This window comes from Oncorhynchus gorbuscha, unplaced genomic scaffold (assembly GCF_021184085.1).
Source record: "Oncorhynchus gorbuscha isolate QuinsamMale2020 ecotype Even-year unplaced genomic scaffold, OgorEven_v1.0 Un_scaffold_390, whole genome shotgun sequence".
NCBI classification, from domain to species: Eukaryota; Metazoa; Chordata; class Actinopteri; order Salmoniformes; family Salmonidae; genus Oncorhynchus; species Oncorhynchus gorbuscha.
This window is the reverse complement of record NW_025745238.1, coordinates 261,060-279,288: the sequence shown is the minus strand read 5'-3', so window position 1 is coordinate 279,288 and position 18,229 is coordinate 261,060. Positions and strand designations below refer to the sequence as shown.

The window sequence follows — 18,229 nt, the reverse complement described above, 5'->3', positions numbered from 1 at the left end:
CCTGAGGGAGAGAACCCTTTCATATCTAATGCCTGATCCAACACATACACCAGCACAGTTCAGAACATAATGCTCTGGAATGCTGCTAGAGATCACATTCTAACACACCAGTGTAACAGCCAATCATTTGTCTTCTTACAGCATTAGAGAGGGAGTGGAATTCCATTCTGGTCAGCTCATTAGTGTATTTTGTGAACATTTTCTCTTATCATTCAGAATTGTCCAACAGTGTCCAGGGCTGTTGAAGTGTTTTAATGTTTCCTGTTGACATTTTGCATGAAATAAGATGGACCAGGCTAGTGCAAGGAATGTGGTCAATGCCAGTCGCTAGTCTTCTGTGGAAGTGGCACAGATAAAGAGAAGGAATGTGGTCAATGGGGTCAGGAAGTCTTCTGTGGAAGTGGCACAGATAAAGAGAAGGAATGTGGTCAATGCCAGTCGCTAGTCTTCTGTGGAAGTGGCACAGATAAAGAGAAGACCAGTCATACCATAAATATTACAGTAAATGTTTCATCTTGAGTGAAATCATAAAAACTGCTTTGTATTAGAGGTGGGAGACCATTGAGATAGGACACGGTATTCCTAACCTGTGTAACAACATCAAACTGACACTAGATCAGTTTCCCAACACCTCACCCAAAGTCTAAAAACCTAGTGCTGAAAGTAACACTGCTCTGACCTCAGCTGAGGAGTCAGGTTGATAGCACTGATAAGAGTAGGGTCTATAAACTTCTTAATCAGGTGACCCATTTGTCACCCTCAGTAAAAACAGGACTCATCCCCCATCTCACATGGCCACTCTGGGTCTAACTAGAGCCAGATGCTTGAGTCGCCAGGTGAAGAGCAACCATTAACACAACAGACAGCAGCTTCTCTGGAGAACACGGTCTCTGCTGATGTTTGCATGTGATGCTGAAACTTCTGCACTACCACTTGCCCCTGTAAACAGCCAGACATTTACATCTGGTATTAAGACAAGCAAAACAACCATGGAAGATCTCAATTAGTCTTTTATTGGGTGAATATAAAAATGGTGACTGAAGATTCAACCAAGGGAGTTTAACAAAGGAAAGGGGGAAGTTTTTTTAAAGAGGGTTTTGGAGAGAGAGAGATCTTAGGCAGAGGGGGACAGGGTCTGGAGGCTGGTCTTCACAGTTGCCAAATTGCCCTTCCAGGAGCTGAGACATCATGAGCTGCTGCCACTGCTGCTTGTTGAGAAGGTGCGGGTGTGCTGTGGCTGATGGGGGCAGGATGAACACACCTGGTTAGGGAAAGGGGAGCATAATGCCATACCTGGCAACCCTGAAAGGTATCATTGGAAATCTTAAGAGCTTTGAGTCTCCCTCTGACAGTGAAGTGCCTATATCGTCTGAAGACTAACATTTTCCTTGTCATACACACAACCAAACCCTATGATTAATAGGTATGCATAGAACATACCACAACCGTTGAGCACCAATCAAAGATCAGAGTCAAAGGGAACCTGCTTTGTAGCACAGAGTAAAAATAGATGTCTAGATTTCCTTTGCGGAAACCCATCAACAATAGCATTTATACTCAACTGGCAAAAACAAAAGCCTCAAAGGTGAGAAAAAAAGTATTTCTGGACAGCAACACAAGAACAAAGACCAACTCTATGGTTTATAGTGGGAGCTCTGAAGAACAGTTGTCAGAAACCTTGAGGACTAACAGTAAAGAGTGTCTATTACAGGGTCATATTCATCAGGCACCAAACGGAAGAAAAAGGACTAAAATGGGAGGGACTACTGGGGACAACACCAGTTTTCCGTTTTCTGTTGCAAAAACAGGACTAACATTGTGGTTGACACAGCTTTAGCCTGCCAAACGCAGCCGCTGACATCGCAGAATCGATTAAAACACAGTTCTTAAAATATTCTTATTTTGAGCTTACCTCAGGATAACCTTTCTCTGTGTCTGGTCAATCTTGCAGACACCATCTTAGTCCGAACGGCTACAGACAAAAGAGACAGGAAGACATTGAGGTGGGTGGCAGACAAGAGGGAGTATCCGTGTGTCAAGGCAACCCTCAAACACATTACAGACTTCTGAGGGACACCAACGTCACAGTAACAATAAGGATACTAAACTCCTACATGTCAGCTCCTATGACAGTTTGGTTCCTCAATTTGTCAAAAAAAACATCTACAGACAACATCCTGTTATGACCGTTTGAACTTTTTGTGTTTATACATGGACTAACATCATTGCATTGAGGGGGACCAGGGGTCAGAGGAAGACAGTATTATTAAAAGTGTGTGGGTCAGAGGGGAGTATAGTACTATTAGAGACCTGGGGAGAGGGAGTACAGTATTAAAAGACAGGTGTAACAGATTGGATTTGAGGCGGTGTTGGTACCGTCGATGACGAAGGCTTCTACTTGGTCTTCTTCTAACTGCAGTTCCTGCTGCATGGTGTCAAAGGAGATCTCTTTAAACTCCACCGCCATGCCCATGAACGTCAGCAGACACATCTTAGCCATGTTCTGCTCATGGTTGAGACCTGGGGACAGGAAGACAGTCAGTAAAACACAGGACTAACATCATGGTTGAGACCTGGGGACAGGAAGACAGTCAGTAAAACACAGGACTAACATCATGGTTGAGACCTGGGGACAGGAAGACAGTCAATAAAACACAGGACTAACATCATGGTTGAGACCTGGGGACAGGAAGACAGTCAGTAAAACACAGGACTAACATCATGGTTGAGACCTGGGGACAGGAAGACAGTCAGGACTAACATAAAACACAGGACTAACATGGTTGAGACCTGGGGACAGGAAGACAGTCAATAAAACACAGGACTAACATCATGGTTGAGACCTGGGGACAGGAAGACAGTCAGTAAAACACAGGACTAACATCATGGTTGAGACCTGGGGACAGGAAGACAGTCAGTCAAAACACAGGACTAACATCATGGTTGAGACCTGGGGACAGGAAGACAGTCAATAAAACACAGGACTAACATCATGGTTGAGACCTGGGGACAGGAAGACAGTCAATAAAACACAGGACTAACATCATGGTTGAGACCTGGGGACAGGAAGACAGTCAATAAAACACAGGACTAACATCATGGTTGAGACCTGGGGACAGGAAGACAGTCAGGACTAAAACACAGGACTAACATCATGGTTGAGACCTGGGGACAGGAAGACAGTCAATAAAACACAGGACTAACATCATGGTTGAGACCTGGGGACAGGAAGACAGTCAATAAAACACAGGACTAACATCATGGTTGAGACCTGGGGACAGGAAGACAGTCAATAAAACACAGGACTAACATCATGGTTGAGACCTGGGGACAGGGAGTCTAAAAACAGGACTAACATCATGGTTGAGACCTGGGGACAGGAAGACAGTCAATAAAACACAGGACTAACATCATGGTTGAGACCTGGGGACAGGAAGACAGTCAGTAAAACACAGGACTAACATCATGGTTGAGACCTGGGGACAGGAAGACAGTCAATAAAACACAGGACTAACATCATGGTTGAGACCTGGGGACAGGACTAACATGGTTGAGACCTGGGGACAGGAAGACAGTCAGACCTAAAACACAGGACTAACATCATGGTTGAGACCTGGGGACAGGAAGACAGTCAATAAAACACAGGACTAACATCATGGTTGAGACCTGGGGACAGGAAGACTAACATCATGGTTGAGACTTGGGGACAGGACTAACATCATGGTTGAGACCTGGGGACAGGAAGACAGTCAGTAAAACACAGGACTAACATCATGGTTGAGACCTGGGGACAGGAAGACAGTCAATAAAACACAGGACTAACATCATGGTTGAGACCTGGGGACAGGAAGACAGTCAATAAAACACAGGACTAACATCATGGTTGAGACCTGGGGACAGGACTAACATCATGGTTGAGACTTGGGGACAGGACTAACATCATGGTTGAGACCTGGGGACAGGAAGACAGTCAGTAAAACACAGGACTAACATCATGGTCAATAAAACACAGGACTAACATCATGGTTGAGACCTGGGGACAGGAAGACAGTCAATAAAACACAGGACTAACATCATGGTTGAGACCTGGGGACAGGAAGACAGTCAATAAAACACAGGACTAACATCATGGTTGAGACCTGGGGACAGGACTAACATCATGGTTGAGACCTGGGGACAGGAAGACAGTCAATAAAACACAGGACTAACATCATGGTTGAGACCTGGGGACAGGAAGACAGTCAATAAAACACAGGACTAACATCATGGTTGAGACCTGGGGACAGGACTAACATCATGGTTGAGACCTGGGGACAGGAAGACAGTCAATAAAACACAGGACTAACATCATGGTTGAGACCTGGGGACAGGACTAACATCATGGTTGAGACCTGGGGACAGGACTAACATCATGGTTGAGACCTGGGGACAGGACTAACATCATGGTTGAGACCTGGGGACAGGAAGACAGTCAATAAAACACAGGACTAACATCATGGTTGAGACTTGGGGACAGGACTAACATCATGGTTGAGACCTGGGGTCAATAAAACACAGGACTAACATCATGGTTGAGACCTGGGGACAGGACTAACATCATGGTTGAGACCTGGGGACAGGAAGGGGTAAAACACAGGACTAACATCATGGTTGAGACCTGGGGACAGGAAGACAGTCAATAAAACACAGGACTAACATCATGGTTGAGACCTGGGGACAGGAAGACAGTCATGGTTGAAACCACAGGACTAACATCATGGTTGAGACTGGGGACTGGTTGAGACCTGGGGACAGGGGACAGGATCAGGAAGACAGTCAATAAAACACAGGACTAACATCATGGTTGAGACCTGGGGACAGGACTAACATCATGGTTGAGACCTGGGGACAGGAAACATCATGGTTGAAAACTGGGGACAGGACTAACATCATGGTTGAGACCTGGGGACAGGACTAACATCATGGTTGAGACTAACCTGGTTGGACCTGGGGAAGACAGTCAATGGTTGACACCTGGGGACAGGAAGACAGTCAATAAAACACAGGACTAACATCATGGTTGACACCTGGGGACAGGACTAACATCATGGTTGACACCTGGGGACAGGACTAACATCATGGTTGACACCTGGGGACAGGACTAACATCATGGTTGACACCTGGGGACAGGACTAACATCATGGTTGACACCTGGGGACAGGACTAACATCATGGTTGACACCTGGGGACAGGACTAACATCATGGTTGGACAGGACTAACATCATGGTTGACACCTGGGGACAGGACTAACATCATGGTTGACACCTGGGGACAGGACTAACATCATGGTTGACACCTGGGGACAGGACTAACATCATGGTTGACACCTGGGGACAGGACTAACATCATGGTTGACACATCTGGGGACAGGACTAACATCATGGTTGACACCTGGGGACAGGACTAACATCATGGTTGACACCTGGGGACAGGACTGACATGGGGACATAACATCATGGTTGACACCTGGGGACAGGACTAACATCATGGTTGACACCTGGGGACAGGACTAACATCATGGTTGACACCTGGGGACAGGACTAACATCATGGTTGACACCTGGGACAGGACTAACATCATGGTTGACACCTGGGGACAGGACTAACATCATGGTTGACACCTGGGGACAGGACTAACATCATGGTTGACACCTGGGGACAGGACTAACATCATGGTTGACACATCTGGTTGACACCTGGGGACAGGACTAACATCATGGTTGACACCTGGGGACAGGACTAACATCATGGTTGACACCTGGGGACAGGACTAACATCATGGTTGACACCTGGGGACAGGACTAACATCATGGTTGACACCTGGGGACAGGACTAACATCATGGTTGACACCTGGGGACAGGACTAACATCATGGTTGACACCTGGGGACAGGACTAACATCATGGTTGACACCTGGGGACAGGACTAACATCATGGTTGACACCTGGGGACAGGACTAACATCATGGTTGACACCTGGGGACAGGACTAACATCATGGTTGACACCTGGGGACAGGACTAACATCATGGTTGACACCTGGGGACAGGACTAACATCATGGTTGACACCTGGGGACAGGACTAACATCATGGTTGACACCTGGGGACAGGACTAACATCATGGTTGACACCTGGGGACAGGACTAACATCATGGTTGACACCTGGGGACAGGACTAACATCATGGTTGACACCTGGGGACAGGAAGAGTTATTAAAATACAGGAACAACAAGACATGACAATGAAATAGATATCAATCAATGACAGGTCACCAACTCTTAGGTACCATTAATCATGAGATCATTAACTATAATTACTGAATGCACATTCATTGTCAGTTGGCTGGGTGATGATGAATGTAACTGACTACGGTTCAAAGTCTCAGGTCGACCTTGGAGGGAAACTCCAAGAGGTAATCGTTCTGTGATGAACACACAAGCACACTCAATTCCACTTGACTCAGGGAGGGTCCCTTGGCTAATTGCCTCTGTGCCCAGCAGTGTGGAACTACAGTGACTAGGCATATTAACACAAACACCACCATGTCTGCAGTGAGAGCCAATACCACCTGACTTGTGTGGGAGGACCAACCATGCTAATTGGACAACTACGTTCTCAGCAGTGTGTGTGTGGACAGAGAGACACTGCTGACACACACATTCCAACCCTGTATCCACAGAGGTCAGCGATTTAGGCCAGGAAGGGTGTCCCCCCCCCGGGGGATTTGATCTCTGCAGTCAGGTCACTAGCCGCGAGGTAGCCCCATTGAGTCTTGATCACTCACCGAGGGAATCGATGAAGTCTTTGTTGCTCTGGTAAAACTTCACGTAGGCAGCTAGCTTTGCACTCACAAAGATGGTTAGGAGCTGTGAATGAAGGAGAGAGAGCGAGAGAAGTGTATGTCACTGTTAAAACAACCAGGTAATAATGTAGCATCATTGTTATGAATGGATTCATATGAACCTATTAAATCCTCAGAGTTCAAATGTCACGGCCTTGTTAACAGCAGGATGAGCTGTTCCCTGAGCTGGGCTTCAGTACTCACGTCGTGCAGGAGCTCTCCCTCTAGGAAGCGGACAGGTTTGAGGGCCAGGAGGTGGTCCAGCAGGAAGGTGTTGGGGTCTTTCAGGGCTCGTACAATGCACCTGGGGGGAGGAACCAGAGAGGGGTGAGTGACAGCAAAGACAGCCAGTCACGTGTCAGATCTTATAGTTATGATGGTAGGATAGAGGTGTGTATGTATGTACCTGTGGGCATCAACGCGTGCTTGTGAGGCGTTGTCCTCTGTGTAACTCCCCAGCAGCTCCACCATCACCTTAGCTGCAGCCTCGCTGCAGAGGAACACACACACTCAGTGACACAAGAACCAGCTCAAGAAAAATACAAACATTGCAGATACACAACACATATCCCATTGTACTGAGGAATTACTTTTAGAAAAATATGAAAAAATAAACAATTAGAACAGAGAGTGAATGTGCCGAAGACGCCACCAGGCACCAGACTGTGCCGAAGACGCCACCAGGCACCAGACTGTGCCGAAGACGCCACCAGGCACCAGACTGTGCCGCAAGAGACCACCAGGCACCAGACTGTGCCGAAGACGCCACCAGGCACCAGACTGTGCCGAAGACGCCACCAGGCACCAGACTGTGTCGAAGACGCCACCAGGCACCAGACTGTGTCGAAGACGCCACCAGGCACCAGACTGTGTCGAAGACACCACAAGGCTGTGTGTAGTTAGTTACCTCTTCTTACATTCGACCAGGGCCTCGTACACCAGCCTTAGCAGTGTGTGTTTCTTCTCTGTGTTCAGGTTCCAGTCTGTGATCCACTTACGCACCTGAACCACAAACACACAAGCAGAGCCATGGAAACATCAATCATCCTTCCTCTACAATGTCTTGTTCCTGCAGAGCCCTTACATGTGACTGGTAAAGTGTGGTCTGAGCGGATTGGATGAGCACATCGGTGAGAGTGACAGTATATGGCGAGTGTGCACGGTGAGATTGACGGTATATGGTGAGTGTGCACATCGGTGAGAGTGACAGTAGTGTGCACGGTGAGTGTATGGTGAGTGTGCAAGGTGAGTGTGACAGTATATGGCAAGTGTGCACGGTGAGTGTGACAGTATATGGCGAGTGTGCACGGTGAGTGTGACAGTATATGGCGAGTGTGCACGGTGAGTGTGACAGTATATGAGAGTGACAGTATATGGCGAGTGTGCACGGTGAGTGTGACAGTATATGGCGAGTGTGCACGGTGAGTGTGACAGTATATAGCGAGTGTGCACGGTGAGAGTGACAGTATATGGCAAATGTGCACGGTGAGTGTGACAGTATATGGAGAGTGTGCGGTGAGAGTGACAGGTGAGTGTGACGGTGAGTGTGACAGTATATGGCGAGTGTGCACGGTGAGAGTGACAGTATATGGAGAGTGTGCACGGTGAGCGTACCTGGTCGAGGTCCGTGGGGATGAAAGCGATGGCGTTGCAGGTGGTTGCTACCTTGATGAGGCTGCAGTAGACTGTGTACCTCACTGGGGCCGTCTCATCCATACCATGGAACAGGTTACTCAGCCTACACAACCAAAACCCTACACGTTAACTTGACCATTAAGACATGGCTTACGGTTAGTGTTCACAAGGGTCCCACTTCTTCCATAGTGCATAAATAAACCCAAATCTTGGGTCGCTGACTTCATTCACTATGTCCAGGTGCTCCAGACATCTAGTGGGTGGCTGCATACTTCACCGGTCAGGGAGACTAGTAGAGAACAGAGATAGATGAGTGTGTGGACTTACAGCTGCATCCTGAGGGAAGGCCTCTCTCCCTCTCGGGACTTGACCAGCTTCTCACACAGACTCTCGATCAGGGTCTCCTGTTTCTCCGTCTCCAGGATGAGTAGCAGCGACACTATGCTGTTCATCACACTCTCCACTTCTACAGAGGAGAGAGACAACTATCAATCACAATGACACCATTCAAGACTCATTCATACCAGCCACTTTTAGGAGGAAACAGAAAAACAAACATAAGTGGTAAAGAGATGGAAAGGAAAACAGCAGAGGTAGAAACAGCAGATGAATTAAGGGAACAAGACAATGAGGGGGAGGGGCTGACAGACAGAAAGACAAGCGTGAGAGAGGACAGTTTACAGTTCATGTGTGTGCTGACATCATGCAGACAGGTGTATCTGTAGATGCATTGGGCATGTTTGCCTTCTCTACATGGATATGTCACCAATGTGAGCAGTCCTTTAGAAGTGCCACTGGCTATAGGTTAGCGTTTCCCTGGTGTCACTCACCTTTATCGTCGTCCTTGAGGCAGACGTCACAGGCCTCGATGATTTGAGCCAGGTCCACATGGAGACCACCTTCAGAGTTTTCCTCTGAGATCTCTGCTCCTTTGGCTTTGATGTAGGCCCTGAGCTCTGAGGCCTGTCAACAACAACACGTTATAAAAGAACAGGGGTGTATTTATTAGTCAGATTCCGTTGCGAAACATTTTGTCTGTGAAACCAAACGTAAAACGTTCTGCAACTAAAACTACAGTTTCTACTGGGTCCTTTCCCATTTGCTTCTGTTTGGTTCCTTGAGTAAACAGTACATGTTTTCCGTTGTAAAAAGTTTAACGGAATCAGACTAATGATTACACCCCAGATTAAACTACAGACACAGCGATGACACTTAGTCCAATAACAAAACATGCACTACTTAACAGCTGTCACTAAAGATATTTCAATTGTACATTTGATTAAGGATGCACAATGACGTATTTTCCTTCTCCAAGCCGTACAGCTGGCAGTTAATCTATACATTACAACTAGCTTGTGTCTTCATCCAAAGCTAGTCAACTATTCTAACCAGTTAGCTAGCTACATCGGATGCAAACATTGAAAACATTGATGTTGTAGACTGCAACTAACTGTTAGCTAGTTACCTAATGTACATTCCTAGTTACGTGTAAAACAAATGCATCAGCTGGCAATACGTTGCATTAAGTAAACACAAGTCACGGGGATATAGCTAGTTTACAAAGAGATCTAGATCCATTTAACTGGGGGTGAAAATGGATCCAGCTGTAATGTTAGCATACTAGCTAACAAACAGCTAGGCTAACTAGCTAGTGTACTGATCATAGTCATTGGCATTGACTCATTATATGGCTAACGGTAGCATGCTAATGTTATCTGGCATGTCACCCTTTGTCGTAACGTTACATATCGACATGAGTGTGCTCATTCTTTTTTTAAACTATTACTAAAACACTTAAATCGTACCTGGTCCTCTTCGGTTATGTCGATAAATGCTGGGACACTCATTTTATAATTATTTTAGTGAGCCTAGATCAAATCCACGCTCGCACTACCGCTGAGGCCACCGGAAAAGAAAACGCTTTACGACCGGCAAACATGATGCACTTCCGGGTCATCCTGTTAAAGTGACCGTAGTGATAATTCAGCTGGACTGGACGTTTTCTCATATTGTTTCATACAAAATGCTTAGGTAGCCTAACCTCTACATTTACAACATATGGTCAAACGATGTAATATTTATTCGTGTTTGATTATGTAATTATGATACAATGTTACCATTTAGTTTTTGTTCCCCCCACCACTTGTTACATTTTTAAATGTAACCTTTATTTAACTAGGCAAGTCAGTTAAGAACAAATTCTTATTTAGAATGATGGCCTACACCGGCCAAATGACGCTGGGCCAATTGTGCACCGCCCTATGGGACTCCCAATCACGGAGTGATACAGCCTGGATTCAAAACAGGGTGTCTGTAGTGACACCTCTAGCACTGAGATGCAGTGCCTTAGACCACTGCGCCACTCGGGAGCCCCGAGCCCCAGTTTCTTTGAGAACATCCTACAATCTCGTTGATAAACACTTTTATTGAAGGATTTCAATAAGGATTCCCGAGATACTAAATGTGTGAAACAGGTAGTGGAATCATATAATTCTGTTTATTTTGCTAGATGACTTATGCACCATCTGGAAATGGATAACCTCAGCTTGAGCGCTCCAAAAAGAACAGACTGGGTTCAAAGTGTATGGTCAGGGTCACAAGTTAACGAGACCCACTGCCATGGTCCATGCCATCCTTTCTCCTCTTCTTATCCAGGTATCAATCTATCATCTGGGGGGGTAGTCCCAGGATGTCTTGGCTGAGAGTTACAGTGGTAGAGGTGATCCTTGGACGGAGGTTATCTGGCTGAGTTACCTCTCTGTTCGGACCACCATGACTTTCCCCAGAGTTGACACCGGAAACATTGTGAGCATCAGAGGGGAGCACATTTACACAGCCCTCCCACTGACCCAGCGATATGGCACCAGGGCCTGTATATCAAGTGGGATGCTGTGATTTAGTCAGCCGCAGAGGCAGGCCATTTTCCCCTGGAGTGATTGAGGTGGGGGGGCTTAAGAGTAACTGAAGATACAATTGCCCCTAAAAGCTGGCTCAGGTTACAAGCTATTGGGGTGTAAAGCCATACATCTTCACGTTAAGAGTAAAGCCAAGCACCCTCCACTCCCAAACAATGGTGTTCTCTTCTTTCCTCTTCACTGTCTCATAAAACGGATACTATCCTGACCTTGGATACCAAGTCTTGGTGGGTTAACTGTCTCAACTTTACTCAGCCATACAGTACTGCTTCCTCTATAACGTGTAGAACAGTTTGCTATAATCCATGTCTACGTATGTTGCCCATTTGAGACACTTTGACGTGGCATAGAAATGCCTTTTTAACTTATCTAATAGCAGTGAGATATGAACTGCACATAGGTCACAGTTTGCTTATAACAAGTCATTCCTGTTTGATTACAGGAACATTTCACATCATGATACAGTGGGGCAAAAAAGTATTTAGTCAGCCACCAATTGTGCAAGTTCTCCCACTTAAAAGATGAGAGAGGCCTGTAATTTTCATCATAGGTACACTTCAACTATGACAGACAAAATGAGAAAAAAATCCATGCTTGTTTGTAGGTGACCAAATACTTATTTTCCACCATAATTTGCAAATAAATTCATAAAAAATCCGACAATGTGATTTTCTGGATTTTTTTTGTAGGTGACCAAATACCTATTTTCCACCATAATTTGCAAATAAATTCATTAAAAATCCTACAATGTGATTTTCTGGATTTTTTTTTTTCTCATTTTGTCTGTCATAGTTGAAGTGTACCTATGATGACAATTACAGGCCTCTCTCATCTTTTAAGTGGGAGAACTTGCACAATTGGTGGCTGAATAAATACTTTTTTGCCCCACTGTATGTCACGTTGCAGTTATAGTTTAGACCAAGTTTAGACCAACCGACTTCATTTTTATTATGTTTAGTAGGATAAGGATCTTAAATAGGGAGCTACGGGTAAATGTTCGGTGGAGTGTTTCACCATGGCCCCTGTACAATGTGTAACACTCATCAGCCTGAGAGTGCCTGGTACCAAGCACCAAGCTCCCCCTCACTCTCTCCTTGCCCTCTTTGGCTGTCACAGCCAGGAATTTATGGCCGCTTCTACTCCCAAAGTGTGCTTGCTTGTGTAACTCTGAGCATTTCATTAGGTGATTAACAACTGTTGTCAAGTGCCTGTTGTATTTCAACTGCAGAATAAAAGTGTATTTTTATGGTTTTGAAGCTCCAGATGCATACGAGACAGTGTTTGTCTTTTTTAGGAGAAGCATTAAAACGCCAGGTTTGGATATGATCCTCTGTATGTAACAGAGAGGGCATGTCTTCCTATGGTTAGATCCCGCTGGGCAAAAACTGGTTGAATCAATGTTGTTTCCATGTCATTTCAACAAAGAAATTCAAAGCGATGATGTTGAATCAACATGGAAAATTGATTGGATTTGCAAAAAGTCATCAACATAAGGGAATTTTGTATGTTTTTTAACCCAACTTTAAACCTAAATCCAATGATCTGGTGAAATGTTTTGTTGAATTCACATTAGTTGAAAATTAAGCCAAAATTTGACCGCAAATGAAGTCTGTGGTCAGGGTATAAGCCGCAGACATTATGAGGCATGGTCTTACAGGTTCATTGGACTGAAACATTACTTGGTCCACTGTGTAACAATCTGTCTGTCTTATTTCTCATAGCCAGGCTGACCTCACTCTGACCCAATATACCTTGTATGTGTCTCTGTCTGTCTGTCTGTCTGTCTGTCTGTCTGTCTGTCTGTCTGTCTGTCTGTCTGTCTGTCTGTCTGTCTGTCTGTCTGTCTGTCTGTCTGTCTGTCTGTCTGTCTGTCTGTCTGTCTGTCTGTCTGTCTGTCTGTCTGTCTGTCTGTCTGTCTGTCTGTCTGTCTGTCTGTCTGTCTGTCTGTCTGTCTGTCTGTCTGTCTGTCTGTCTGTCTGTCTGTCTGTCTGTCTGTCTGTGCGTCTGCGTGTCTGTGCGTGCGTGTGCGTGCGTGTGTGTGTGTCTGTGTGTGTGTGTCTGTGTGTATTGAAGTGTTAGCGCACATTTCAGTAGAAAATGACTGGTCAGTCGGCCTCATTAGCTATTGCAGTATGTGTGTGATTCATCGTCAGAGTTTGTTCACAGGAAATGGTTGGTACATGACTGTTTCAAAGTAGCAGATCATTTAGGTTTGCTGTGCCCGCTGCTATCAGAGTTTGACTTATTCAGAAATTCAGCATAAATGAATGTCCCCAATGACATCAGCTATAGCAATGGCAGAGATGAACCCGTCCTCTCTTTGACATTATGGGGGTGTGAAAAGAAAAGGCTGTATTAGGAGAGGATTTAGTTTAGGTGTCAGTTTTCTCAGCCAAGTGTAGCCTACCCACCTACTAACCCTAACCCATCACGTAAATCGCTCTCATGATCATCATCACACAATATGGCCGCCCAACTTTCTCCCTCTGGTTCCCACTGTCCTCCTCACCTCTTCAACCACTGTCCAATCCCCTGCCCTGGGCTGATCTATCAGACTAGCAGTGACCTCATCAAAGAGCGCCTCGCTTGAGTGAGCACTGGAATAAGACCAAGTTTCCCCTTAAAAACGGCTCTATGGTTTTGCCATTTCATCCTGTATGTAGGTACCGACTCGCCAAGTCTTGGTCCAAAAGGAATAATTAATAGCTTCTACCCCCAAGCCATAAAACTCCTGAACAGCTAATCAAACAGCTACCCAGACTATTTGATTGTTGGTTTAAGGGCTTGTAAGTGAGCATTTCACTGTAAGGGCTACTACACCTGTTGTATTCGGTGCATGCAACAAATAAAGTGTGATTTATATTTTTGATTTGAATGGTTCAGGTTAGGATTTGAGGGTGGTAAACTCATCCTAAATTGTATTGTATGCCATTGTGTGCCAGTCAGAGGTCTATCTTGGTCTAGAATTGTAATGGTGAGAAGCAGATGTATTCTATCATAACTTTTCAGCGTTATGATAGAAGTATGCAATGATGCTGACCCCCCTAAATATTCTACCCCTCCCTACACCTCTTGCACACACACAATGTACTTAATCTAAAATAAACATGTAGACCTTATGTTGTTCATCTAGTTGATTACTTGTTTTTCTCTCAAAGCATCAGACATGACCTTTGGCGTAGTCGGAATGATTTCCCATGACGATCTGCCTCCCTGTGTGTGTGTGTGTTTTCACATGCATGTTTGTCTGTGCTCGCCTGTGTGTATCTTGATAGATGCTGCTTGTCTGTGGTCTGCTTAGATAGCGGTTCAATGACTGTGATCCCTTATCTGGCCAGACACGAGATAATCAATACTGAAAGGGAGTCACGATCTGATGGATCTCTGACCTGCCAGATTGGGAAAGAAAAAAGATACCCTAAACGAGGTGACAAAATATTTTTAATTTAAATATTTGTTTCCTATTTCACACACACAGAAGCCACATGTGGACTTTTATTTTACACCTTCAGGAGAAAAGCATTTCAAACCATAATCTGCCACATAGGACCACTGTTTACCAGGATTAATTTACATACTGGGCATAACTATGTCCACAAAAGAAACATACGGTAATAAACACTGACATCAGTCACATGCCATATCTCTTAATGAGCACATACCAACTATCACTAAGAAGTTAGCTAACGATCAAACTGTGGGTGAACAGTTAGCATTGAGCTATCTGAGGTCATTAATTGCCCTTTGTGGAATATGTGTGCTCTGATTCAACCTAATGAACAAGGAGCCACAATCTGCTAAGAATCCCATCTGAAGGACCCAGTCAGTGCAGCGGAAATGGGAAGGGGGCTTGGGAATGATAGATTGGCCTCTTGTCATCATAGTGTTTACACAACATACACTCATTGACGACAAAGAGAGACTGAGATTAGAAAGGAGAAGGAAAAAGGAATATGTTTCGATTTTTTTGTTGGGCGGATACTGTGTGACTAGAGCGTAGTGTGGCACGCATACGATATCATCACAGATCACAGACGTCGGGGTGGCGGTCTATGTATATTTGTAAACAACAGCTGGTGCATGATATCTAAGGTAGTCTCGAGGTAGAGTATCTCATGATATATCACTAGACCACACTATCTATAAGACTTTTTATCTCTCATATTTGTATATACTGTCTACATACCCCCACAGACCGATGCTGGCACTAAGACTAGCCACTTTAACTATGCCACTTTGTTTACTTTGTCCACATACTCATCTCATATGTATATACTGGATACCATCTACTGTATGCTGCTCTGTACCATCACTCATTCATATATCCTTATGTACATATTCTTTATCCCCTTACACTGTGGCAGTAGTTTTGGAATTGTTAGTTAGATTACGTTATCACTGTATTGTCGGAACTAGAAGCCTAGTAACATCTGCTAACCATGTGTATGGACAAATAAAATTTGATTTGATTTGAAGCAAACAGGAAAACGCTCATCCAGAGGCAATGACTTTAATGCAGGGAATCTTAAATCAGTTTTACTCATTTCTATCAGCAAGTTAAATGTGCAACCAGAGGGAAAAATATCTAGATCACCTTTACTCCACACACAGGAGATGTGTACAAAGCTCTCCCTCGCCCTCCGTTTGGCAAATCTGACCATAATTATATCCTCCTGATTCCTGCTTACAAGCAAAAATGAAAGCAGGAAGCACCAGTGACTCGGTCAATAAAAATGTGGTCAGATGAAGCAGATGCTAAGCTACAGGACTGTTTTGCTAGCACAGACTGGAATATATTACAGGATTCTTCCGATGACATTGAGGAATACACCACATCAGTCACTGGCTTCATCAATAAGTGCATCGATGACGTCGTCCCCACTGTGACTGTACATTCAAACCCCAACCAGAAGCCTTGGATTACAGGCAACATCCGCACTGAGCTAAAGGGTAGCTGCCTCTTTCAAGGAGCGGGACTCTAACCTGGACGCTTATAAAAATCCTATGACAAACAAAGCATCAAAACATGACTAAGATCGAATCGTACTACACCGGCTCCGATGCTTGTCGGATGTGGCAGGCCTTGCAAACTATTGCAGACTACAAAGGAAAGCAGTGACACAAGCCTACCAGACAAGATACATGACTTCTATGCTCGCTTCGAGGCAAGCAACACTGAAACATGAATGAGAGCATCAGCTGTTCCGGATGACTGCATGATCATGCTCTCTGCAGATGATGTAAGTAAGACCTTTAAACAGGTCAGGGTCAGACGGATTACCAGGACGTGTACTCCGAACATGAGCTGACCAAATGGCAAGTGTCAGATCCACAGACGATGCAATCTTTATTACACTCCACACTACCCTTTCACACCTAGAAAAAAGGAACACCTATGTGAGAATGCTATTCATTGACAGCTCAGCATTCAACACCATAGTGCCCTCAAAGCTCATTACTAAGCGAAGGACCCTGGGACTAATCACCTCCCTCTGCAACTGGATCCTGGACTTCCTGACGGGTCGCCCCCAGGTGGTAAGGGTAGGTAACAAAACTGATCTTCAACACGGGGCCCCTCAGGGGTGTGTGCTCAGTCCCCTCCTGCAGTCCCTGTTCACTCATGACTGCACGGCCAGGTACGACTCCAACACCATCATAAAGTTTTCCGATGACACAACAGTGGAAGGCCTGATCACCGACAACGACGAGACAGCCTATAGGAAGGAGGTCAGAGACCTGACCGTGTGCTGCAATGACAACAACCTCTCCCTCAATGTGATCAAGACAAAGGAGATGATTGTGGACTACAGGAAAAGGAGGACCGAGCACGCCCCCATTCTCATTGACGGGGCTGTAATGGAGCAGGTTGAGAGCTTCAAGTTCCTTGGAATCCACATCACCAACAAACTAACATTGTCCAAGCACACCAAGACAGTCATGAAGAGGGCACGACAAAACCTATTCCCCCTCAGGAGACTGAAAGTATTTGGCATGGGTCCTCAGATCCTCAATAGGTTCTACATCTGCACTATCGAGAGCATCCTGACAGGTTGCATCAGTGCCTGGTATGGCAACTGCTTGGCCTCCAACCACAAGGCACTACAGAGGGTAGTGCGTGCGGCCCTGTACGCACTACCGGGACCAAACTTCCTGCCATCGAGGACCTCTATACCAGGCAGTGTCAGAGGGAGGTCCTAAAAATGGTCAAATACTCCAGCCACCCTAGTCATAGACTGTTCTCTCTGCTACCGCACGGCACATGATACCAAGTCTAGGAGGCTTCTAAACAGCTTCTACACCCAAGCCATAAGACTCCTGAACATCTAATCAAATGCCTACCCCAACTATTTGCATTGCCCCCCTACCCCCTCTTTTATGCTGCTGCTACTCTCTGTTATTATCTATGCATAGTCACTTTAATAACTCTACCTATATGTACAGATCACCTCAGTTACCTTGACTAACCGGTGTCCCGGCACATTGACTCTGTACCGGTATCCACTGTACATGGCCTCACTACTGTTATTTTACTTCTGCTCTTTAATTGTTCATTTCTTTATTTCTAACTTTTTCTAGGTATTTTTCATAAAACTGCATTGTTGGTTAAGGGCTTGTAAGTGAGCATTTCAATGTAAGGTCTACACTCGTTTTGATTTGATCACAAATGTAATTACAGCAGATAAATACCCTGTTGTTGAGTGGTGTATTCATTTCCCAGTATACCTTGATGCATTTTAAAGTACTTGACTTTGAGAATTTCTCCTGAACTGTGCCATTTATTTAATCAGCTTCCACTGGCG

General features: G+C 45.2%; 1 protein-coding gene across 1 annotated transcript; it reads right to left on the bottom strand.

Moving 5' to 3' along the window:
• Nucleotides 1-1,907: 1,907 nt before the first annotated feature.
• Nucleotides 1,908-10,467, bottom strand: eif3m (eukaryotic translation initiation factor 3, subunit M). Its single transcript, XM_046333376.1, has 10 exons — nucleotides 10,320-10,467; nucleotides 9,345-9,477; nucleotides 8,842-8,980; nucleotides 8,494-8,617; nucleotides 7,787-7,881; nucleotides 7,286-7,369; nucleotides 7,084-7,183; nucleotides 6,823-6,904; nucleotides 2,377-2,520; nucleotides 1,908-1,972 (listed from the first exon to the last, which is right to left on the bottom strand). Exons 1-10 carry the CDS (start codon nucleotides 10,359-10,361, stop codon nucleotides 1,914-1,916), a joined length of 1,002 nt encoding a protein of 333 aa, XP_046189332.1. The 5' UTR covers nucleotides 10,362-10,467; the 3' UTR covers nucleotides 1,908-1,913.
• Nucleotides 10,468-18,229: the final 7,762 nt, after the last annotated feature.